This window comes from Stegodyphus dumicola, chromosome 9, assembly GCF_044657685.1.
Source record: "Stegodyphus dumicola isolate Sdum_Otavi_A_Nest chromosome 9, ASM4465768v1".
Taxonomy (NCBI): Eukaryota; Metazoa; Arthropoda; class Arachnida; order Araneae; family Eresidae; genus Stegodyphus; species Stegodyphus dumicola.
In genome coordinates this window covers 175,169,329-175,196,913 of record NC_140776.1, presented here as the reverse complement: position 1 = coordinate 175,196,913, position 27,585 = coordinate 175,169,329, and the positions used below count along the sequence as shown (strand labels likewise).

Here is a 27,585-nt window from a genome sequence, read left to right as displayed (position 1 = left end):
CGGACTTTTTCTGAAATAACATACCAGTTTGTTTCCATATTTCAATTCTACTACTCAAATTACGCCAAACTACCAAGTTTTGTGAAAATCGCTCGAGTAGTTTTTAAAAAAACTAGCTCACAAACGTTTAGCTCCTCAATGTTAATTGAGTTTGGTATATATTTATTTATCTTGTAAGGATCCTAAGTTTTACTAACGTTTATTTTATTTTAAATCTTTACTATCACTTCTTATTTTCTACTTCCGGCCAGAATTAAAAGCTTTTAACTTATTTATGCAAATTTGTCTTGCTAACGCCAAGTACTTAAGTTGTGGCTTTTTGCCAAACAAGAGAGAGGAAGGAGTTATTAGAAGTAGGCCGCTTGCCATAGTTGTTTTACTCGTTTGCTGGTTGCCTTCAAGGCCAGAGGTTAAATCCTCGTGATAATTTTAAACGTATCGTAGTTTTAGCTGCTCTCTGTACTACATACGGCTTTTCGTTAATTTACGGCCAATCTTGGAGTTAGGCACTTGTTTATTAATCCAAAGTTAGTTTAGTTAGAGTTTTAGTTAATACTTTTATATTCTTACGTTCAGACCACAAGTGGTTGGTCCCTGTATTCCGAAGTTCCGGAAATCATTGTAAAGAGAGAAAAATAAAGGGTTTCGTATACCCTTCCTGTGTGTATTGTCTACTTCACAATTTATTGAACATAGCTTCAGTAAGCTCCCTGTTCCGAATCAGGACAGTTAATGTTTCCAAAGCAAGTAAAGAGGAACACCAGCCCTGATAATCTCTCTTTTTTTTATTAAACTTATTTCATTCTTCCTTTCACGTTTCGAAATTTAGGTTCATTCCAAATAAAATTCACCCGTTTTTTATGATTTATTTTTAAAATTTGTATTTTAAAATAACTTTTATAATTTTTTTTAAAAAAAATTTGAAGTATGATCTATAAAATTTTTACCATCATCTTAGAGTAGACGTATTTCTAAGCATACCTGCAAAAAATTACAGTTTTTTATTTACAATTTCCGAAGATACACGTGAATTTATATATTGGCCAGCTTTGAAATGGCATATATGTTGAAAGCGATAGAACATCAAATGTGGTTTAGATGCTTTGCTAAAATTATTTGGAAGTAGGAATGATGTGACTTTTTTTCTGCTCACGCACAACGTAAAAAGTTAAGAACGAGGTGCCTTTTTTCCCGCTCCGGCATAATGGCAGGGAAAGGAAAATTCGTTGCTACAGAGGTTCGTCAAGTGAATTATTCTTGGCTCAATCTGAAAAAATTGTGCCAAGATAAATTTTTGAATTTCTCCGTAAATTTCACGCCAAATTTTACAAAATTTAGTATCTAGGCATAATTTGAGTCGTAGAATCGAAATACGGAAAAAAATGGGTTTGTTATTTCAGAAAAAGTCCGATTTTCTGTCAAAATACCTATGTTAAAACATTGCTATATATAAATCTAATATATATCCTAAGTCGCGCTTTCGAGACATGAAAAACGCAATTTGACTTTTTTCAATCGGCCCAGTAGAACGGGAGATATAGAATTGTCCCTTTTTTTCAGTGTACATTCATTCAGAGTAAAGAAACCTCAGATAGCATACACATCTGTTTTAATAATGTTTGAGGTAGGTAATTGTAGACCAACCTTTCTCCAGATCGGTTAGCGGCAAGAGATACTACTGAAGTTAAATCTACTCTCATTAATAAATATTATTTCCTCCCTTTATAGTTTAGACTTCGTGCTCTATAGTTTAGACTTCGTGGTCTATAGTTTAGACTTCGTGCTCTATAGTTTAGACTTCGTGTTCTTTACATAGCTGCAAATAATGATACTGTCAGAGACAGTTTAAGGGATGCAGCATACGGACTCTTGGACAAGCAATCCCCTGTCAAAGAGTCATCTAGCCAGAGGGAATCGCATTGTACACAGCACCACTTCTTAGAAGCATCTGGTTTGATTTCTTGGCTTTTTAATTACATTTTATAAATCCATCGTGAGGAACGTTTGTTTTTAATAGGCTTATTCTTGCCACATTTTCTCCTGCAGCTACTTTTCTGAAAGCTGACTAAATCAGAGTATGATACCAGAGCTCTCTTATGTTGCCTTAACGACGTTTTTATGCAAAACTTGCACAGACGTTTCAATATTTTCAAATCTATAATCATAATGTTTTCCGTAATAAATTGTTAATGGTAAAATCTAGAGAAAGGAGTTATCCGAATCTTTGAGTCTGACGTATCTTGAGAAAGATTCTAAATTTGAAGCTCAGCTTTTCTTCTCCCCTCCGAATCTTTCGAGTTCTTTTCTAGAAAACATTAAATGTTTTAACTCAAAGTTTAAAAAAGATTAGTTTTCTGATGTGAAACAAAAGCGTTCATTAAAAAAAGAAACAAAGCTCTACAGTTTCAGTGAATCTAGATAACCAATCGCATTGTGGTATAGTTTTAATTTTCTAACGAGAATTTAAAGTCCCATGTTTAGTATTTATCTGTATTAACTATAACAATAATACTCCATAATACTCCCACCTCTATACTTCCTTTGATGTAAAATGATTCCAAATAAATGTAAAAATTCTGAACTGTTATTCAATACACTTTGGGAAATTATATTGAGAAAATAATCCTCAGGGTTAAGAGTTTTACGTGGTTAATTAAGTAATTTATTTACTAACTTTAGTTTTTAGCTTTTTAATGCATTAAGACGTATTTTTTAACCTCTATAAGGTATTTCTCCCGCTTTACTAGCGTGCCTTCGTGGTTCTGCACGCTGGACCGGTATTCCAGAGGTCCGTGGTTCGATTCCCGGCGAAGGCGGTTGCATATTTTTCATCTTTTCTGCTTACAATTAACCTAATGACTCTACAAGTGGCGCTCGAATTAAAAAGGGTTGTGGATTCTCCGCACTCAGGATTTGGCGACTAGGTCCCCTAAAACCCTAGTCGCCCTTTAAGAAAGGGAGTATATAAGGTATTTCTTCCGCTTTCGTGCCTTAGTGGTGTAGTGGTTCTGCACTCTGGGCCGGTATTCCAGAGGTCCGTGGTTCGATTCCCGGCGAAGGCGGTTGCATACTTTTCATCTTTTCTGCTTCCAATTAACCTAATGACTTTACACCTTTACTCTTAAATGCTGTTTTTATTCTAGGAAGCTTTCAAATGCTGCTTGAATTAACAACTTTAATTATTATATATAGTTTTGACATCTTGTTATCATTATTCGTGCGCTGAAAGATTCGAGTTTCGAACGTTTCCAGAGATTCAAGAATCACATGGGCTCTGAATTCGACTTCAAGAAAATTTAGTATTCGTGCCGTCTCTAAAAGAACTCGCAACTGCACAAACATCGAAATATGGTTTAAAAACTTTAAAAGGTTAGGTATGTAAAAATCATTCTATTCTTCGATAGTACCTTCTTCACAGTTTTATATGGTAGAGATGACAAATAAGATCGCTATCATCCTTGAAGAAAAATTTTTATTTTCTGAAGAAATTACCAATATCATTTCATTCTACGTTGCGTAGATGGTAAAGCGGTTAGTGACGCCAACTGTCGTACCGATGAGCTCGGGTTCAAATCCCAAAGAAGACACGAATGCTTGTAAATGTGCAATGCCTGTGAGACAAACTGTCACTCAAAATATGCGCATACCCCAAAGTTCTTTCGATTGATTGCTGATAAGGAAAGAGGGGGGCGATCTTCAAATCTGTACCACGGAGTGATCTCTTTGAAAATTGGAACGAAACTGGGCAAAACCGTATTGTCACCATCTGATGCTTGAGGTTCATGCCAATGACGAAAGCAATCTTGCATTCCTTGTCTCGATACAATTTGTGTCGTTATTCTGATTAGGTACAAAAAATAAGGTTAGCCACAACAACCACAACGTCATTCTATACGTTTCGATAAACATCAGTCACATCAAAAACATTCACAATGAATGACGTAATTCGGTGTTTCATTTCCCAAATAATTCAGTATTCTTATGCAAAATCTTTTAAATATTCGAATCACTCACACACGAAGAGGCACTTGCGTAGTTTCATAGGAAAGAATAATTTTGAATCTGATAAATAAAAATGTGCTAAAATCAATGGAAATAATTTTGAAAATTCCGGGTTGCCTGAGAAAGTTTTCTCCAAAACATGAAATTACAATATTACACTATTTAACAACGATAATCCTAAGAAGAAACCAAGAAAAAAATGCGTGTGACATCTAGTATAACACCAAGAAAAAAAAATGTCTTAGAAGAACAAAATTTTTATCGACGCCCATGTTAATCATATTAAAATGATCAAACGTTAGAAACAAAATATCCACATTTTTTATCAATGTGGAATATTTAAAGCTATGAGCGGAAATGAATGTATTCATACGCTTTGGCATGGCGTCGATGAGGTCATTAATCATTGTCTACTAAAGAATGTTTCGCCATATTATAAGCATTTGGGAGTGTAAAACATTTAGACAGGCTGGCTCCTCTTCTTTCTGCATTAGCCAACTATGCTGTGGATGTGCTTTATGGAAGATAAGTTCGGAAAGGTAACAAACTACGCTAGCAGTCAAATCCACGAAGACTATCCAGCACAAGCATTGACGTTCTTAAAAATGGTTCCTGGATCATCTTAAATAGCCGTACACAGTGCATTGACGTTCTTAAATATGGTTCCTGGATCATCTTAAATAGCACGTACACAGTGCATTGACGTTCCTAAAAATGGTTCCTGGATCATCTTAAATAGCCGTACACAGTGCATTGACGTTCTTAAAAATGGTTTCTGGATCATCTTAAATAGCCGTACACAGTGCATTGGCGTTCTTAAAAATGGTTCCTGGATCATCTTAAATAGCCGTACACAGTGCATTGACGTTCTTAAAAATGGTTCCTGGATCATCTTAAATAGCCGTACACCTCTGGCTGTAAGACTAATTCTATATAATGTTGCTCTATCAATGTATTACTAAGGCTGATTGTAAATTATGTCTACTATTATATCCCACATCATTATTCCATGAGTAGAAGTGACACTCCAGACCAACGTTTGTTTCCAAAATAGAAGCAAGACTCTTTCCTAAAGAGGGTAATCCTCCATTCAGCGTCTCTACGCCTGAATATACACCATGATAGTCTTATAAAACGGTGGCTTAGGGCCAACGGAACACATAGCTCTGGCATCCAGCCTTGTGTTGGCTTCTTTGGCATCGCTGAACCTCCTGGCCTTGGTATGTGAAGTCTACGTTCTCTCACGGAAAGTAAATATCACCATGTGCCACTCTAATCTGAGAAGTTCGTTACTGACCATCGTTTTCTGTCATTCGAGTTCACTGTTTATCACATGTCCACCTGGGATATATGACATAATAAAAGCACGAGGAAAAGACGGAACGCTGTAGATGCGTGATTAGACCCATATTGAAGAAGATTTTGATTGCGTAGTATGCTAGTAATGTTAACTTGGTAATATCTAAAGAACTTGGCAGTCGAGGCAGTTTTAATTCCATTTTTATTTGCAACTGATATTTGTGGCCACAATCACTTGGCACTCTAGTCGTGCCTTTCCACAGAAGATTTACATTTTGGATATTGTTGGGATAGAAAGCAAGCCAGCGAAATTACATCTTAGCAGAGTAGAGAGCAAAAGCTGAAGTGCGTAGTTAGGAAAGATGGAAGCACGCCGAAGAGAAAAGTTTTGGTTTACAAAGGCAGTTTCAGTTCTTAATTATTACGTCATCAGAGCTGCGCGGGCCATAGAGTGATCTAGAAATGACACAATGCAGAGAAGTTATTACGATTTTAGAATATATAGAGAGGAAGAATTAATGTTTATAGTTCAAACTATAATTTCGATTCATATATTTTTATCTTACATATATATAATGTCGAATAGGAAATTTCAGCATATATGCATAAATGATAAAGGAATATCTCTGAATTCAAGGATTGTTCTCTCCGTTTATGACAGGTAGCAGTGTGTAAAGAATATCAATTCTCGTTTATCGAGAATTCAGGTTTTGTCTTATAATCATCGATATTTCCTGCAACAGAAGTTTCTCGATCACGGTTACAGCCGAAAACATCGCGGCAAAAACATCGCAGACGAAAACGTCGCGGAGAAAACAACGCAAGGCGAGAACATCGTGCTACAAAACATCGTGGGAGAAAACATCGCAAAGAGAAAACATCGCAATTCTAAAACATCGTGGTACAAAACATCGTCGTCGAAAATAAAGCGGTTCAAAAACTTCGCAGTTTAAAAACATCGTCGTCGAAAATATCGTGGTAAAAAATAAAGTATCTACAAATCATCGCATGACGATAACATCGCAGACATGCTTTTTTCAGACATGCTTTAATAACTGTAAATGGCTATTCCCATAATGATTCGTGAGCGCAAGATGGAAAGAAGGATAATTTTTACTTTCATATTTTTTATTAATTAATACATTTTTGCTGAGAAAATAAAAAGGAAACTTAAGCATAGAAAATTAATGCAACTTATAGCACTTAATAGAATTTTAAACCGACATAGTTAACTAACAAAAGCCATTAATAAATCGTTTTTATAAAGTTTTTACTGGTAATTTTTCGTGAAAAGTATAATCTATAAGTTGCATTTAATTTTCTATGCTTAAGTTTCCTTCTTACTTTTTCAGCAAAAATTTATTAGTTAATAAAAAAATGTGAAAGTAAAAATTATCCTTCTTTACATCTTGCACTCACAAATCATTATGGGAATATCCATTTACAGATATTAAAGCATGTTTGCGAAAAGCATGTATGAAAAAAGCATGTCTGCGATGTTATCGTCATGCGATGATTTATAGATACTTTATTTTTTATCACGATATTTTCGGCGACGATGTTTTTAAACTGCGAAGTTTTTGAACCGCTTTATTTTCGACGACGATGTTTTATACCACGATGTTTTAAAACTGCGATGTTTTCTCTTTGCGATGTTTTCTCCCACGATGTTTTGTAGCACGACGTTTTCGCCTTGCGTTGTTTTCTCCGCGACGTTTTCGTCTGCGATGTTTTTGCCGCGATGTTATCGGCGGATACCCTCGATCACAGTAACCATTCTAATAATAAGACCCTCGTACACAGTAAGTAAGACTTAAAATGTTGTTTCCCTTCCTAATCTTGGCACTTTGTAAAATTTCACAATGAAATCAAATCGTGGCAATCGCAACAAAACATTCGCTTTAATTAACTTTGCTTAAAGAACAAGAAAAAAAAATCACGAAATAAAAAAGAGCACTGACAGTGTTCTAAAATGAATTTATTGGCAGCATTACACAAGCACACAACGCATAAAACATACAATAATACACGAAGTAATATATGTACAAAAAGAAGAGAATCTTTGATTCCAATGTAATAGTACCTATGTGGTAATATGTATTGTGGTGATGATGCATCGGAAGATATTCACACAGTACTGTAACAACGACAAAAGACGAACCACTTTTTTTGTGTCTCATCCAAGCATTTTAGTTAAACTCTTCAGTACATATATGCACAGTAGACGCACAACAAGGTTTATGCCTGAAACTGATTTCAGTTCGAGGTTTAAAAATCACTACATTACACAAAAATTCATTCTGCTTCAAATTCAGTCCATGAGTAGGCATGTTTCAGAAATAAATCACTTGCTTTAGGGTAGCCATTTTTAATATTTTGTATTGGCATAGCAAGAACTAATGATTGGTATAGCAAGAACTAAAATGATCTCAAAATGTTCCAAAAATAAATCACTTGCTTTAGGGTAGCCATTTTTAATATTTTATATTGCTATAGGAAGAACTAATGATTGGTATAACAAGAACTAAAATGATCTCAAAATGTTTCAAAAATAAATCACTTGTTTTAGGGTAGCCATTTTTAATATTTTATATTGGTATAGCAAGAACTAATGATTGGTATAGCAAGAACTAAAAGGATCTCAAAAATGTTTCAGAAATAAATCACTTGCTTTAGGGTAGCCATTTTTAATATTTTGTATTGGTATAGCAAGAACTAATGATTGGTATAGCAAGAACTAAAATGATCTCAATTTCAGATTAACTTTAAGAATATCTGGATATCTCTTTTGAAATTATATGATACCGAAAAAAAGCGTTAAATCTAATAATTAGCTGAGCAAAAATTTATTAGGGTACTTTTATTTATTGAAACATTTGAAATTTAATTATAGTCCACCATTTTATTATTGTTACTGTAAATGAGTTGTAAAATAAATCTTGTAGATCTTGAACATTTTTGTTCTGATAGCGTGATTTTGTGCATTTAATTGTAACTTAATTAATTTATAAATATAAACTAGTGTTAGGAATTACATGTGTTTAAATTATTTTTCTTCTAAGATTTCCGTTTTTGTTCTTCAGAAAAACTATACTTACAGATGGGTAAGGATTATTCACAATATATATATATATATATATATATATATATATATATATATATACAGTGGTTGTTAGCACACTTTTTAGAGATTTTGCTTTTCTATAAAAAATCGTCTGCTTTGAATTTTTTTAACCGCAACTATATTTTCGAAAGAAATCGTCTATTTCTTGAAAGCTTTTTATCGTGCAAAATGACGATTTTAAAGAAGCAGCAGATGGAAGGCTATGTTTTTGCTCTCCCCGTGAAAAATTATTCGTATATAGTTATTAAAAATCTCTTCTGAAAATACAAAGTTATGCAAGGTACTAATGTTGACAAAGGTAAAAGACATCAAAATTTTGCTTCAAGGAGAAAATGTGTCCCAAAATACATATCTAAGGTAAAAACAGAATGTTTCACAGGTCGCAAAGTAAAATCATTAGTATGAAAAAAATCCAAGTCAGTGTCTACTGTAAACAAAGCGATTAATACTGATTTGAATCTTAAAAAGGCAAAAAAGCATAATGTGTATCATCTTTTTCAACATCATATCGCCGAACGTGGAACGCGCTGCAGAATTCTTTACGAGAAGCAATTATCTGTAAAAATATTGCTCCAGTAGAAGAATCTTGGGTGTCTTTAGATGACTGCAATAAAAAGAGGTTCATTTATTATCATCAAAGAGCAGAAAAAAATCTTGAACATAGTTCAAAGATGCTAAAGAAAGTGTTTCAAAAGAATTTAAGATTGTTGTTGGGTTTTCATATAACAGTAAATTAAACATAAAGAGAATGGTGAAAAATGTTAAAATCAACTCCGCATATTATCAGGAACATATTTTATGTCCAATTTTGAAATATGAAATACCTTCTGTTTATCCACAATACCCTTTACATCAAGACTAAGAAGCTGTCATACTGGTCAAAATTCACTTTCAGTTTCCAGGAAATAATTTGTATTGTAAACTACAAATTTGTTATAATTTTTTATAGTACATTCAATATGTTTTTTCTAAGTCATATAAAAAATTCGGAGTATTTTAAAAGATTCTAAAGAATTATAATTATTTGGAATAAATTAAAAAACTTGGAACTATCACTGATTTATGTATTTATTTTACTTGTAATTTTTAGGGGAAAAAATGTTGCTTTTTTTACGGTTCAATTGGTCTCAATTGGTTTTTCATTAAATCATTAGATTAATTTTCTTTTAATTTATCCTTTCTACAGTTACGTAAGATACTTCCGAAAAACGTTACAGACACAGTTAATGAGTTTAAATCGAATTAAAATATGATATACTTCCAAAAATGATAGATCTAAGCAGAATACCAAATTAGAAGGGAGACAAGCTAAAACTAAATTTAAAATTACGTAAAAAAGCAGCCTTAGGTTGGCGTGGGCTTTAAATAAAACTGTATTAATTTTGAGGGCAATTATATATATGCTTTTGTTCTTCAACAGAAAAAAATCTTTGCTTAATCTTTCTGCTGAATGTTTGCGAAATTTCTTCAGTATTTCGTTTTTTCCCTTCTGAAGGAAAGGACTCTATCGTTCTGGAAATTAATTAATAGATTTTTTAAAAAAATCTCCGAAAATGAGGCTCCTTTTTGTCTGACTTTAAGCAAAACTAGTTTGGGATGGGATAACTTTAAATGGATGCTACTGAAATGCAAAATAAATTTCGAAAGGAGTAGTAATTGTAAAAAGAAAAAATGTTTTTACTATTAACAAGAACTTATCAAAAAAGATCACACAATTTTTAATGAATTCTTAAATTCTTCTATTCATAAAATTCTGGCAACAGTATTCCTCCTGTACAAATTCATTAAACATTATGTAAAGCATGTGTAAAAAATATAAATATCAAATATTGCACAAATTCAGCTACGCTTTTAGCACATATTTTTTTTTTTTTTTTTTTTTTTTTTTTTTTTTTTTGTATAAAACGTTTAAACTGTGTTAACAGAATTTCAGGTTTTTAACTAGTATGATTTAAAAAACAACTATGTCTTTTAATTTTAGTTAATGAAAAATATGTCTTCCGAATTAATACATATTTAATCCCATTTTCAATACCTTTACATTTTCGATCACATAATTACAAATAATGCATTTTATTAATATAATGAATATCTAGAAAAATTATATAAAGCCAAGGGAAAAAAGTTTTAACTTCTTTTGCAAAAAATATTATAAAACTTTAAAATATTACGAGTGTTTCAAATGACTCCCCACATTTCCTTACTTGAAAGATTTTTTTAAAATTTTAATTTATATGTTATATTTTAAGAAATTTCATCACAGTGTAATTGTTTTAATGAAATTAAATGTTATCGAAAGGTAAAATGAAATGATTAGTTTACAGTTTGTCTTTCATTCGCTAAATTTTATTGTACTTGTTAAAATATTTGCATTTCTATGAAACTGAATTTATGCTAATTCCTTTTGTTCTGTACTAGTATTTAAAACAAATCAATCTATATGTTCTAGGGAAGGCGTTGGTAACTTTTTTTTGTTGCTGGTCAAAGTCAACTGAAATGTGTGTATTAAGAAGATGCTTCGGGTCAATGTCATTTTCATTTTAGAACAGTCTTTCTTGGCAAATAATAAGATAAATTTTATTGATAAAGTACTTGCAATACACTTTAAACATAAAAATTAAAATTCTAATTCTGATTATTTTAAAAACAAACATTACCGAATGAACTTCACTTTTCTATTAGATATCAATGGTTTCCCTGATACAGAACTTTTGAATCGAATGCGGACAAAATGGCAAAGCTGTTGGTGTTGCCAAACTTATCGATTTCTTCTTGAAATTCGCTACAATTTTTATTTTAAAAAATAACTTCGTTACTGGAACTTTGTAATCAATCAAAAACGTCATTGTTATATTTTTATTTTGTTTTTTTTATGTATTATTTAAATGCCCGCTTCATATTTATGGTTTATAATTTATTTTTACTTATTATATTAATTTTCAGAACTCAAGTGGGTCGCTGGAAATTATTAAATGGGTCATAGATTGCCGAAGTCTGTTCTGGGGAATAGTTTCGATAAGAATTCTTTAAAAAATGTAAAATTTTTGGCTATATTAACTAGGAAATTGAGATAAAAAAAACTGTGCACTTTCCATTTTGTAAAATTTCTAAACCATTTACTTCTAAATAGGTGAAATTATCAAGGGAAACAATTATTGAGGTACTGTAAAAAAATTAATTTCTTAGCAATTTATATGAAACATTGTTTCACATAATAAGTTGCGTAGAAATCTAATTAACCAATTATTCATAAGTAATTAATCAAAATGGGGGGAATTCATAAAGCTTTATGAACTCCGTGACATATTTATGTTTATGTAAAAACTTAACGTATTTAAAAAAAGTAAAGACATTTACCCTAAGTATGAAAACTGATCATTTCAGTAACTGAGATCTTTAACATGCTTCCGTGTTCTACCGGCTTAGTAAGTTTAAATATTGATAGAATATACTGGATATCGCAAATCATGGATGCTCATGGACAATCAAGCACATAAATTTCTCAATATAAGTAACATTCCAGAGAGATTTAGTAATCATAAGAGTAATAATCGCAAATAATTGCAGAAATCTCTAAAAATTATGTTCATTAAAATTGAACTGAAGATTGTTCACAGATCATTCTAACTACAGTGAGTGCACATTTATCAAAAATGAGTTTCGAGACTTCCGAAACTACGAAAGTTCTTGAATATTTTATCGAAGATAACTTCTTCGTAAAGTTCGATACAACGTACTGTATGTAGTACACCACAGTGGTACATTTTTCTTACTCATTCGGCACAAAAACAAGCAAGAGAGCATCAACATGGAAGAGTTAACAAGGAGATCGTAGTTTTCAATGTGTAAAACACGTTTCCGTTTTATCAGATAATAGAAGCAAAATGTTTCATATTTGTTCATTATTTATTACTGGAAAATAAAACAATGTTGAAAATTATATTTTTTCCTTATACAGAATGCATTTTAATTATGAAATCAGTTTTAAAAAATCGACTTTTCGCAGCTACTTTTGCAGAAATGTTCCTGAGGCTGTCTTATATTCGTATTATTTCGTGTAAATTTTAAATTTCCTAGCACTCTTATTAATGTAATAATATTTTTTATCTTTTTAGGAGGAAAATATTTCCCTGAATTTATTTCATTTAAAATTACTACATTTTGCTCACGTCATTTCATTACTGTAAATGAATAAAGTGTATCTGCGGCACAGTACGCTTTTCAGTTTTAACCAGAAAGAAACCATTACGAAAAACAAAATGGATCCCGTGCAAAGCCTTTGAAGATAATCTTATATCTGATAATTATATCCATGTGTCTATATGTAGAAAATTAAATAAAAATTTTAGAGCTAGTGAAGTGGAAGTTAATGACAAACTGCATTCCGACAAACCAAAAAAATTTAAAAGCGGTGAATTGTAGGAACGTCTTCACAAACCAACGGCTTAAACATTGGATTATTTAAAAAAATTAATATACATGTTTTTTTTTTTGCAGTCAATAAAACAAACATCTAAAAATGCGATGACTTTGCAAGGACCTAATACATTAATTTCTAACAATAGCGTATTTAAATGTTTTTGATTCATTTCCCAAGCATACGAAATGAACTTCAGGTAGATTTTTAAATGAAATAATGAACCAATAAATTTTAAAATTACTTTCAGATTAATAAATGAAGGTCCCATGCATAAACAATAAACGTTTAAACAGATTATTTACTAATTAATCGTGACATTAATCGTGACATGGCTGTAGGTACCTTTATTTATCGTGACATTAAAAAAAGATATAAATTAGTTTAGTTAATTAATCATAAAATACAAAATTAGAAAACATAATTATTTCAATGACTGATACTTCGATCAAATGTGCACTCTTCCATTGATGCAAACTCCAATAAAAACTTTTTTCTGCACGATGCAAATACATTCAATTCAAAGCCACTATATATAGTCTATACCATCGCGACCTTGAAATATGGCGATATGTCGGGCAACATCACAGGGTTTAGTGAAATAATGGAATTAATGTGAATTTCGCTTCGTCTTTCAACCATTCGCTAGCTTGCAACAAGTGGATATAACAGAAAAAACAAGTTGACAATTCTTCCATTTCGTATTGTCTTCATGTCTTTTAACTTGCCAACAGTTAGATATACATGGAAAACAACTCTTTATATATATTACACAATCTGAGTCCCGGAAGCAACGCAGCCGGCACGGTTTCCGGTCGGTTTCCCCTTTATGCTGACATTTGGCAATCTGTAAAGAAAAAAAAAAAAAAAAAAAGAAAGAAACATTACTTAATTTTGAAAGAATTATATAAATTATAAATTATATAAATGCAATTATAGATGACGGCATTATACAGATCTATAGAATTTTAAAACATTTGCAGTTATTATTAAAAGCAATGAGTTCATTTTTGTGTAAGGTGCTTTCAACCTGTAAGACTTGCTTTCATCTAAACAACTTTACGCCTCTCCCAATACTTTGATTTATTATGCGTCACGGGTTTCTGCAATATTCAAAAGAGTGAGGTGCGAAAGTTAAGGGTTTCTGATGTGAGCATTACGGAATCAGTACCCCAGAACTAACGCTGCACTGTGGGAGTACAGATGGTGACCAGCTAAAAGCCTAAGTTGTATTTTTTTCATTCGTCAGAGTCTATCCGGTGTTACGGTTTCTAAAAAAATACATTCAGTAGCAATAAAAAAAAGTCAGAACGAGAAACAACTGTATGAATATCAAGTTTTATCATTGACTTGTATATAATCACTAGCAGCTTCGCTGCGAGCCTTCGTCTGGCTTTTAAATGTACCGGAAAAATGGCTGAAGGGAACACCAAACGTTAAATTTAAAAAGTGCTAGAATTTTACTCTGCAGAACAAGTTCATAAAAACGTTATTACGGATAATAAAACTACAATGAAATAAGCAGTATCCCTTAATACAAATATTAATTATCCTAATAAATAAATTAACCAACTTCCCTTTGCAAAATCTTAAGAACTCATGGTATAAAGGAGGTTAAGAATTTTGTTTCCTAAAAAAATCACTCAAAACTTTTCAATATCTTAAAAACAGTGAAATGAGCCATAAATAACATAAAAGAATACAAAAAACCAAAAAAAAAAAAAAATTCTGAAAAGCAAAGTATAATTAATGATACTTTATCTTATATTTTCAAGAGAAAACAATTACAATGAAATAAGCTATATCCCTTAATACAAATAATAATTATCCTAATTAAAAAATTAACCAACTTTCCGTTGAAGAAAAAAAGATCATGCAAAACTTTTCAATATCTTACAAAAATTGAATAAATAAGCAAAAAATAACATGAAAGCAACTCAGAAAGCATAAAATTCCACGCAGAATGTTACTCCGCAGAACAACTTTATCAAAAAAAATCAATAAAAATGTATTATATATATATGTATAAATGACAATGAAATATGCCAATCTCTTAAAAACAGTGACATAAGAAATACTATAAAAAATTGTTGCCAAACCCATATTTCTAAAAGAATGAAACTATTCAAAATGATGCGATTTCATCAAAAATCTATCAACAACAATAAGACAGGAAAATTGTTGCCAAAATAACATTTTTAAAGATGTGAGGTGTGAGAAGTGTACTCGGAAGCTTCATTTAAAAAATTCTTTAAAAATACAAAATATTATCATTTTTCCAAAATTCCTTTTGTAAAAGCAGTCGCAAGGATGAAAGTTTAACGTGTCCCAAAATCAAAGAAAAATAAACTGTACATTTTTAAAAATAAACTTTTTCAGAAAAAATCCCATTGAAAAAGTGTTAAGCTCCCTTCGATAAATAAATTCGTATTCAATCGATTTATTGAAACACGAAATTTATTTTAAGTTCGTAAAATAGCTAAGTGCCTACGTTTCATGACGATGTGAAAATGGAGTGTGTAGAGTAAAATCTCGCTTTCCTATAGCCCATTATGTCTCAAAATGACGCGATTTCGTCACAAAACATAAAATAAAAAAAATTCTAATTCGAATTTTGAAAAAATTGCTTCGAGGTGCACTGGCTCTTGTCTAGATGCACATATGTACCAAATTTCGTAGCCGTGGGTCTACTAGCTTACGCGCAGCGAGAACGAAAAACACACACACACAGACAGACTCTTTATTTTATTACATGTAGAGATAATCATCATTCGTCGTTAACCACGGATTGGCTTAGTAAATGTCTATGATAATCTTGATCGCCGACTATCTGATCACCATAAGTCTTATATATATCCGTAGACACTATAAGAAAAATTCAGGCTTCCAGTGCCTATATTCGGGTGGAGGGTTACGTTATTCAAAATTTGATGGCTGTAGGTACCTTATTTATGGTATGTATATTTCACAATGCGTGAAATATACATACATTCATGCTGATGCTTATGTTTAATTTCCTCAAATATAATAATGCAGGGCAATAATATTTGGTAGCAACAATTTGGAAAGTGATTCAACACTTTTAGTGATTCGATAAATGCTGTTTCGAGACTAATACCCATTCTGCGGTCACGCCCCTTTGGGTTAAGAAATACTTTATAAAATAATTTGAGCAAAATTAATACATTTAACACAGATTACTTTCTAGGATGAACTCTAATCTTTACTAAAATTACTACTGCAACGTTAAAAAATGTAAAACGAAAGCTGAGAACACATTGATGTATCTTATAAGCATACTTCTTTTTGCTGACCACGTCGTTAAATTTCATTTTTCTTTTTTTTTTCTTTTTTTTTTTTTTTTTTTTTTTTTTTTTTTTTTTGCTTTTCTTTTAATTGGTGAAGAGTGAAAAACGGATACAAAATATTTTTAAAAGTTGAAGTTCCCTTCTTTCGCCAAGCTGTTTTTAAAGTAGATATGAATATGCGGACATAGATTGCATCAAAACGCTTCGGAATTCTGATCAGCCAATCAAAGTAGCTTTTCCACAATAAAATATGCGAAGGGTCTAAAAACTAATAAATTATGTAAGTGAGGAACAGGTTTGGAACAGAAATGTTTCGCGAGAGATTGCCTTACAACTGCACTGGCAAACTTAAGTGAGAATTTTCGTAGGTAAGACTTTTTTTTTTTTTTTGTTTATTTTTTAAATATCGTATACCTAATTCGTTCCCGTAGCAACTTCAGAAAATTTGCAATTCAAATATACATGCAATTAGTGGGTACGCTTTTTTTTATTATTTCTTTTCTTACAACTTATCGTCGTTCTGTTTTCCTTTCCTTATTTTTTTTTTTTTTTAACTCCGCTCACAGCTTTTATCAGGTAAGTGCAGATTTTCGCTATTAACCGCTCTTTTTCATTTATCCGTGCGCTTACAAGGGAAGGAGGAGGGAGTCTCCGATTAGGTGTATTTCCCTATTTAAAATATTAAAAAAATATTCCCCGGTGAGAAATTAATGTTTTTGCAGAAGACTCGTCGCTCGTTTTTCGTTAAATTTTGGAATTAAAACATTATAACATTCGCCTTTTCCCTCCCTTTAGTGAGCGCAATATGAATGTATTTATTTATTTTTTACTCTAACTTTCACTCCCTTTTACTTTAAATGTCTTAAAAATCTTTTTCCTTAATATGTTTGGCTGAGCCGAAATATTTTTCTCTTTTTTCTGCCCTCCCCCCTCCGTCTGCTACTGTGTGGCAATGGTTTTCTTCGTTTAATTTAAATGCCATTAAGTCTTTGGGAATACATAAGAATGGGTGGGAGGGTATGAAATAATTACCCAAAAATACACGTGGTATAGGAAATAATTACACGAAAAAATACCAAGAAAAAAATTGTTAAGCTGATGTCTTAATGAAAGTGCAGCTTGAAGAATCCTAGATGAATCTGGGTCTAAAAATCTACTAATGCGGAGGTTATGAGATTTTGAGAAAACGATTAGGTGCACTTAAGCAATAAACAGAGATAAAGAAAATAACGTTATAAAAAATATAAAAAAAATTCTTAAAATTTCGTTGCATATTAAAAAGGTGGTTGGTTCTATATATTTTTGTTAATCGGAAATTATTCTTTAGCGCAGGTGTGTTTTTAATTAAAGAGCGCTTTAGTTCAGTTAATAGATGTCGAGATTACATTTAATATGTGGGGTATAATTATACATAATTAAGAGAATGATTGAGATTAGAGTATAATATACAAATTAATTCATACTGATTGCTAATTAGAAGATATCGTAAGTGCAAAATTGTATTATCACGTAACCATTTTAAGAGAATAAATAAATTAAAAATAAATTATTTTGTATAAATTTCTTACACGAGCAATGCATTGATTTCAGGGCTTCTACGATTTCAAATTTTCGAATAAAATGAACTATCAGTAAATATTGTAATTTATTTTCATTTCGATTAAACAGACAATAAGTAATTGAGAACGTTTATTTAAATAACATATAACTATTATTTTTACAAAAAGATTTCTGTTTGATTTCTATTCCGTCTTGTTACTCTAAATTGTTAAAAAAACTGATGTGGGCATCGTATGACTTCCTTATAAGGGCTATTAAATTATATACACTTTTTTCTTCCCTTCATTTAACATTATTTCTTCGAATTTCGTTAGATATTCTTGTATTATTATATATTATATATATAATAATACAAGAATATTTCTTGTTCAATAAATTCAGTTTTCACTCCGCTGCAAAACGAAAATACATCAAAATATCATACATCTTCATTAAAATTATAAAATGCAGAAACACCTAAAACACCAAATAATGTTAAAAATATTATTATTATTTTTTCAATTAAAATTACAGTTTCTACGGGAAAACAAGTAAGTCTGCCAAAGGGCAGAAAGGCAAAATATTCGGTGTACACTAATTTAAAGTTTAGTTTGGCCCACAGAGATAAAACACATTTAAGTTGGTGCATCAACTAACTTAATTCATTGTGCAACTAACAGTTTCAAATGTAAACAGATAACCGCGAAGTTAGGCCTAGCGTCACTTACGCCTTTAAAACCCTCTAAGCGGCAAAGCCGTATATATACGGCCTAGAATATTTATTGTGATATCTGTAAGAACGTATATATACGTGCATATTAAAATATGTCAACGAAACTTAGGCAATATATCAAAAGAAAACAAATCCAGGTATGAAATACCAGGAGAGTTTTTGCATTAAAATCAAAAAAATAATTTGTTCTCATAGTAGTTTGGGAAATTTGTGCTTTCTTAGCGAAACCGCTGGCCGCCCAGAGGGTTAAATTGTTGATAATTCTGTAACCATTGCATGTAGATTAACTAAAGGCATAAAAACGTTAGCCAGAACATAAGAACAGCACAATTCAATAACTTTTAAAGCAAAAAATGCACAATTTAGCAACATATAAGAATAAAAAAAAGAGCTCATATATATATATATATATATATGTTTCGTATGGCCGATTGCAACGATAAAGGGAGGTGCACAGCTACATGTTATAGCAGTCCCATATACAAAATTTCATCGCTCTACGGTTAATCGGTTTTGAATTATGCGAGATAATACAAATGTATGTACGTACAGATGTCAAGGAAAAATTACTTCTGAATCCTTTTTAAATCCATTTGCCATCCGTTTTAGAAAAAGAGTTCTTTATTCTGTCCGCAGGTACAGGGGATTCGAGAGAGGTCAAAATGAATATTTTTGTTGAACTATGATACCCGAAATTTTTCGCGATTACAATACTTCCTTTACTTCGTGCAAGGAAGCAAAAAAGACTGAGAAGGTAAAATGCCCGTGCACAATTAAATTTCCTTCAAACTGCATTGACATTAAAACCTTTAATGATACATTAAAACCTTTAATACATTATGAGCTACCTTAATGGCAGTGTGGAAAATTTCCACTGATGCAGATTATAGAAATATATATTAAAATTGATTTGTTAATTAATTTAGATAACTGTAAATTGAAAATTGCGATTACCGCCTTCACATAAAAGATTCTATTCAAAATCGAAATTTTGCAATGGTTCGTTTGATCTTTAGAAACGATATATACGAAAAATTCGTGAAAATCGCTCAAATTAAATTAAAAAAATTATATCGAATTTTGCAGAATTAGCTATGAAATATTGTATTTCTCCCTGTTAAATATGTATGAAATTGAAATTTCAAGAAAATCGGTTCAGTAGAAATGAAGCAAAAATTGATCTCAAATTGACTCAGTCAAAGAAGCAGAAAAATCTACCTAAATAAAACGGTGTAATGAAAATACTATTTATGTACATAAAACAAAAATAAATTAATATTTATTATGCTTCTGATATTTCATACATATAATTCTGAATAATGGTTGGGCCTTAAATTATTCATGGGGAAACACTGCAAGTGCCCTCTTTTACTGACGTCAATTTTTACGAAAGCATCTAAACCTTCCTATTCTACTTAAAATACATAATTCTTTTTGCTCAGTTCTACGTCTGAAAAGGCAAAACTATAAGCGAGAACATAATTTTAATCTTGGTGTTTTAGTTTCGCACGACTTTCTTCAAAACTAAGCCATTCATTGTCTTGAGCCCCATTTGACAAGCGATATCATCAAAATGCTGCACATTCCTGTACTTTTTAAGGCAGAGATATCAAGTTCTCTTCCATGATGCAAAATATTGCCGGTAGAAATTATATTTTTCATAATGGAAAGGAGCCAGTTTCCCTTAGAAAGTCCTCCACGAAGGCATCCCTCCCATTAGGCAGATAGCCCTAGTGTGCTTTGCCATAGTTAAATACACCACCACACCATCATAATGGAAAGAAGTTGAATTTTGTAATTTTACATTTCATTCAGAAACTTGATTATTAAAATGATAAAAAAGTTTCCTTGTATAAATTTAGTCTTATATTTGAAATTTAGTAAAATTAAAGTTTGTAATCAGTAAGATTTTTTTTAGATTTTTTTTTATACATTTCATTCAGAAAAATAATAACTTAGTATGAGGAGCATATTCTTATATTTTATTCAATATATAATAAACTGAAAAATTGAATACACAATGTACAAAAAGCGAAATATATTTCTCCCTGAAACAACTTTAAGTGGAAATATATTGAATTATTAGGTTATTTCATAAAATATTTTATGCAGGGTAATTGTTTTGATACTAAACTCAAAATGAAAGAACTATTCAACAACTTTAGGAAACATATTTTTTTGCGTCAAAGAAACGTGGGACATAGTGAAGCGAAAGGGACAATCGGACGTCATCAGGTCTGCGACATCATCAGGATGTCTCAGGACAAATGAAATCGAAAGCTTTTTTGATGGTCCGATTCCTTCAAAGGTCTTATGGCCGTCAGAATCTTCTGGCTTAAGCACTCACTTTTTTATTTATTTGTGAACCCGATTGCAGCAAAAAAGGTTGTTTGCATATTTGCAACAGAAAATGAAAACGACACTGGAGCGTTTTAAAAAGTAAAGTTTTATGCGAACAGACCAGGAAAGCTACTTTTGACATGATACTACAGTGATGAATGACGACGTCCTGTAAACCAGTTCCGCAAACATGCATCGTCGTATTAGGGACTGTTCAGACGATGGTATACCTATCATAACTGTCATAGTCAAAAGGCTTAAACGTACATTCAGTTCATTCATATCGGTGGAACAGGTTCTAAGCCAATCGGAGATAACAAGTTTGCGCATGCGTGAATATACAAATGACACAGCGAAATTGCAGACTCGTGTTTGCTTCGCTGTGATTAGTCGGTTCTTATAATATAGTTGGAACGTTAGAACATTTAGGCAAAATCTTTACACCAGTTCCCGTGACATAGCAAAGTATGGTTGCCTGGCAACCGAAGTTCTGCTTATATCATTTGTGACAGTATAGCCCTCGTCTGAACGCTCCGTTAGGCTATGCCTGGGTAGTGATCACCGACAGTGCGTGGTTTCGGGGATTTCTTTGTTTTACCAGTACGTTCTTCGATTCCTCTTTCCTTTTCCTTTTCTGCTCGTATTTCATATTGATATTACTTTATTTTAATGATCACGATACATTGCTCTATCAATCCAGTAAATTATAATTTTGCAGAGGATGAAGGAAGCTTTGTAGGATTTTTTTTTATTTTATTGTGTTGCTTCCGGAAAACTCGCTCATTGATATTCTCTCGTATTGCCTAAATGACGATTTCGCTCTACAAAGCTTTACTGTAGCATTAATCATCATTACGTAAAATAAACTTTAAATTATCCCTTATCAGTAGTACAAAGGAAGATTAACCAATAAAGAAGGCTTGCAGCATATTGAACATTTTTCAGATTTAGAATCAAAAATACAATGTGTAACCTCTGTAAATGATTCCGGCAGCTGCGAAAGCTTGTATATTTTGAACCTTAATAGCGAAAATAGTTCAATATATTATAATGAAGAAAAACTTTTGTAAGGTTTTATTTATTTTTAACTCACCAGTTATTTTATGTCCGGTAGCTTTTCTATCATTCTTGCTTTCCATTTCCTGCCAAAATGCTCATTTTAGTTCGCGTATATTCAAATGAGGTAGAAAGAGATGGCATTTAAAGGAAGGTTTTAGATTGTTGAATCACAGCGTGTTCCGCCTGCTGAAAGCCACTTACCAGATGAATCTCTTAATAACAGTTTATCTGCGGAGTTGCGTTATTCTTGCCATTAGGCCCGTCACACAGGTATTAGGTTTGAGAAAACTTGAACGTATTCTCTTTGAGAAGCCTTTGGACTAACGATTTACTTAGAATAATTTTAATTTATTATTTTTGAGTTATGCCACAAATGCTGGTTGGTTCTGTAAGCACAAGCGATGCCTTCTGTTAGTTCACTCAGTTTAATTTTTATTAAACTGAGTGAACTAACAGAAGGCAATGCTTATCTTTTTGCTCTCTTTTCAAATGCTATCTCTTTTACCCTCTTAGTCTACATCCATAACTTCTGCGATCCACAGGCTGTTCAAACATATTGTAGACGATTTTCATCGTAATTACAGAAATATTTTACATAAAACTCTTATTTTTTAAATGTTCCGTTTGATAGTTCTTATTCTTCACTATCTTTATATGATGTAATTTCCAAGACGATAAAGCCTTTTGCATGCATGGGTGTTTTCATGGTTTTCCCCATGTGTAACGTGTATAGGAGCCAGTTTCCCTTAGAAAGTCCTCCACGAAGGCATCCCTCCCCTTAGGCAGGTATCCCTCGAGGCTTTGCCGTAATTAAATAACCTAACCTAACCTAACATGTAGTATCGGAAGAGGTGTATTGTACCATTGCTATCGAACAGCTCTCCTAAGTCTAAGGACGTTGCAAGTCGACGTTTGAACAACCCGCTTTTTAAAAGGGCAAAAGCGCAAAAATACATTACTGATAGATCAGACTATTTAGTAAGGATGAGTGAGTCTTCCCACCCGTTGCTTGTTTACCTTTTTCCAGGAAATTAAAAGTAGATTTTGACGTGCCGCTACTCGCTTTGTCTTGATGCAGTTCTATTGATTGATCACACTATGTGTAAACAGAAGGTATTTTATATTTGAAAATTGGGTATAAAATATGTTTTTGATATTATGTGCAGTTAATCTTAACATTCGTGTGCACTCTCTTTATTTTTAACTTGTCGTTATATGAAAAACCAGCAACGAGCATAAATCCCTTAGAAAAACTTTCTTTGGATTCCTTGAACCATGTTTTAAGATATTTTTCTCCTTTTTGAGGATAATAAATACATCTCTTTTTATTACAGTCACTTAAGTACACCCAAGATTCGTCTACTGTGACAACATTTTTCTATTTTTGTCTGGGTAAATGTCTCTCATAAAGACATCTGCAGCTCGTTCTGCGATATGTCATGGAGAAAGACAATGCACATTACGTTTTTTTAAGACTCAAATGAGCATTAATCAGTTTGTCTACACTGATTAATGCTCACTTGAATTTTACGGATTCACCGAGCATTTAACGGATTTTGCAACTGTCCTCTAACTTGACGGATTTTCTTTTAACATTAAAGACGTTATTTTTGTAACATTCGAAACATTCCGTTTATTCCTTGGATACGTATTTGGAAACATTTTTCCACTTGAAGCTAAATTTTGACATTTTTTCCCAGTGTTGTTGACAACATTACCTATCGTAGCTACACAAATATTTTAATGACTATGTAGAGACATTAGGTTAAAGCAAGAAAAGTGAAAAATGAGCAATGCCCTCGCCGGTACTTTAACCTAGGACCGAGTCTGAACATGCGTCGAGTATGTTGACCACTACACCATAAAGGCACGCTAAGAAGGCAGGAGAAATATCTTACGCACTCCCCCTTTTAAGAGGCCCAATTGCCAAATCCTGGTGGTGGAGAATCTTGATCCACCATCTTTTTTATTTCGGGTGCCATTGTAGAAACATTAGGTTATTTTAAAGCAGGAAAGGTGAAAAATAAGCAATGCCTTTGCCGGATCTCGAACCCCGGACCTCTCGAATACGCACCGAGTGTGCTGACCACTATACCACGAAAGCATGCTAAGAAGCCGGGAGAAATACCTTATAACTAGATACGAATATTTTCTTCGGAAAGATCACACACATAGCCTTCCATCCATATTTCTTTAAAAGTGACATTTTGCATTAAAAAAAACTATGAAGTAACAGACGATAATTTATACTTTTAAAAATGTTCGAAAAGATGCACGATAAGTTTCCCCTTTCACTTTTCTTTACGCCAGTCTTGCTATTCCTTTGAACAGTGACGTGTATGTGTACCTGAAAATTTCCTTTTCATGTTGCATTTGTTAAAAATTATTTGCTTGCTATTGTCATTTTGGAAACAAATAAGATTGCTGAAAAGCGTATTTAATAGATTTTTAGAAAAGCTTTCTAAAAATGAGAAATAAAGTCCAACTCAGAAAAAGGGTATTTAATAGTTTTGTTTGCTTTGCAAAAGTAATAAATAAAACCAACACATAACAGAAGAGTAAAAATTATCCCAAAAGATATCATTGAACGAATCCATACATTCAACTGTGGAAGTATTAAACTATGTCTCGTGAAAACTAATCTATATCTTTATTTGAAATATTTATTTTCCTGAATCTATTGCTGAAAGGTGTGCCTTCCTTGCAGCCTGTTCGAATGTGAAAAGACAGCATTGAATGGAAACATCAGAGATTCGTTCTAAATGAAACCTGCTTTAAATGTTTAAATGTCGTAGACACAAAATATTTAAACGGAGTTTAAATTCTAAAAAAAAAAGGGAAATTTATTGAAATTTGGGATAACAAAAATGGGGCAATGCCCGGATGGAATTCGAGGTAAGAAAAGAAGGGAAAGCAAACATAGATAAATAACCGAAAGTCATAAAACCATTCAATCGACTTGAAGAAATTTCTTTTCGGTAGTTTCTCTAGAAAACTAGGGACACCTCCAATTGATTCATCCAACAGATACAGTGGATGGACAAAAATATGGAAACACCTCGTGAAATGCATGTTTGAAAAGAAAGATTGATTTTAATGAAATATGGTGCTGGCGTTTTTGACTACTGACGCCACCTTTACAACTTCGTAAATGTGCTAAACAGTTCAGTTGTTTTCGGAGTACTGTTATGTGAGGTTGTCATTGCATTATGTCAGAGTTAACAGACTTCGAACGTGGGCATATTGTTGGAGCACGTATGGTAGGTGCTTCCGTAAGCAAGGTAGCCGAGGTGTTTAGTGTTTCAAGAGGTACTGTATCGAAGATTTATTCCGCATATTTGAAAAGCGGAAAAACATCATATGCTAAATCACAGCGCGGACGAAAGTGTGTCCTGAGTGATCGTGACAGACGATCATTAAGGGCAATTGTGACGAAAACTAAGAAGACCACAGCTGCAAAAGTTACTGCTGAAATGAATGTTGTGTTACCGAAACCTGTGAGTACCAAAACAATTAGAAGGGAGCTTCATAAACAGGGAATTGCTGGCCGTGCTGCAATTGAGAAGCCACTCATCAGTGATGCTAATGCCCGTAACAGGAAAAGGTGGTGTTTAAGTCATAAAGCCTGGACTATAGAGCAGTGAAAGCGAGTAATATGGTCTGACGAGTCTTCTTTCACATTGTTTCCCATTTCTGGCCGAGTTTACGTCTGGAGAACGCCATCTCAAGCCTATAATACAGACTGCTTGTTGCCAAGAGTGAAACATGGCGGAGGTTCTGTTATGGTTTGGGCAGCCATATCGTGGTTCTCTGCTATCCCCATGATAACTGTGTCAGGGCACATGACTGCCAAGACTTATGTGAACATTTTGGCCGATCAAGTTCATCCCATGGTACGAACTTTGTTCCCCGATGGTGATGGTGTTTTCCAAGACGACAAAGCCCCTGTTCACACAGCTCACATTGTCCAGAACTGGTTTTCTGAGCACGAGGATGAGTTGTCCCATCTCTCCTGGCCACCACAGTCACCAGACCTGAATATTATCGAACCTTTGTGGTCTAGATTGGAACGGAAAGTGCGTTCTCGTTATCCACCGCCAACATCGTTATCTGAACTTGCCACCGTTTTGCAGGAAGAATGGTATAATATTCCCTTGGCAAACATACAGGAACTGTATTTATCCATTCCGAGAAGACTGCAAGCTGTTTTGGATGCCAACGGGTTTCCTACACCATATTAAGCAAAGAAACATGTTTTTTTAAAGGTGTTTCCATATTTTTGTCCAACCCCTAGATATTGCACGTATTCTCCCGTTATTCATTCAAGAGATTAATTAGTTTAGTTTATTTAATAATGACAAAACACTGAAGAACTATTTGCCTAAGGGGAGAGATGCCTTCGTGGAGACTTTCTAACTTTTCTTTTCTTTTGGCTCGCATGCATATTGCACATGGGAAAAACCACGAAAATGTCACTACTAGGCTTCGGGAGACTGAAGAAAAAAGCACTGTCAAACAACAAAAAACTTGCGAATGTACGTATTTTAGTACCCGAAAAACACCTTTTATATCACTTGCATGTTATTTATTATTTGCAATTGTGTTTGAAACCTAAATAACTAACACACTGTATACGCGAAGAGTAATAGCAAACTAATTAAAAGCTTGCTTTTTTTAATATGGAAAAATATGGCAAACGTGACGAAAGAACTTATTAATAGGCATAGAATACCTAGGTGCTCTTGTCGAAAATTGAAGAACGGCTCCATGATTTCTGCAATTGCTTTATGCGACTGAATATAGTCTAGGACAGAATTCTATTGATATTTTGTTTACCAGTTAGATAGACAATAAGTATTATACGGAAGTATTTTGTAAAAAGTACTAATTCCTTTCGTAATCTGTAGCGTCTACAATACATAATTATTATTGCAAACAAAGAAATATAGAAACAAATTTAAATTATGAATTAAAACTATCTAATTACATCTAAAGTAACAGCTTTTAATTACAGGTTCAGGTGGAAATGTAGTGGGACACCCAATGTTTACTATAAGTAATGTAGGTATAGTCCCTCTACACTTCGGTTTATTTTTAAAGTTAATATTAAAAAGAAATATATAGTATAATATAACACATAATATAACAGTATAAATAGTATATCGCTATTTTGATTGATATCATATCTATTAGATATAATTATAGAAGTTATAATAGGTAAAATAATAGTAGGCTAACAGTCATAATTTATAACAATTCATAATAGTTCCTTGAGATAAAGTTTATTTTATGAATCTGTATCTTCTTCCTCTTCTTTTTCCTTTTTTTTACTATATCAGTATTATTGCAAGGGTTTGTTTTTAAGATAATTTGATAAGAAATGTTTTAGATGAATTGCAGCTTCAAAAATGAGTTTTGACATTAATTACTTTAGTGCTCACATAAATTTTTGCCTATTGAAGATAGATATTTCATTGTATTTTCTATTTTATTTTTTAAATATTTGTTGGTAATTGCAAAACGAAGGAAGGCATTGATATTTGAATTAGGCAATTTAATATGAGTTGACTTTGTTAAGGGACATTGAGTAATATAATGGATTGGATCACCTTTATTTCCACATACACATTGCTCAGAGTGTGAGATGTAGCTTTTAATTACAGAAAGTAAATTATTGATTTAAATTATGGATTTAATTATTCACGTAAAAGAAGATAATTTCATTTTAGCCTTCGGCTAACTAATATTTTAATAAATTTTTCTG

At 32.4% G+C, this 27,585-nt stretch overlaps 1 protein-coding gene across 2 annotated transcripts in view; it reads right to left on the bottom strand.

Moving 5' to 3' along the window:
- Positions 1-7,258: 7,258 nt before the first annotated feature.
- The window catches only part of LOC118185374 (dachshund homolog 1-like), a 546,499-nt gene continuing 526,172 nt past the window's right edge, over positions 7,259-27,585 (bottom strand). For both annotated transcript variants that reach the window (XM_085824377.1, XM_085824378.1), the window contains one exon: positions 7,259-13,689. In XM_085824377.1, the coding sequence (XP_085680503.1) occupies positions 13,670-13,689 (20 nt within the window). In that variant the 3' untranslated portion in view covers positions 7,259-13,669. The remainder of the gene's footprint in view (positions 13,690-27,585) is intronic.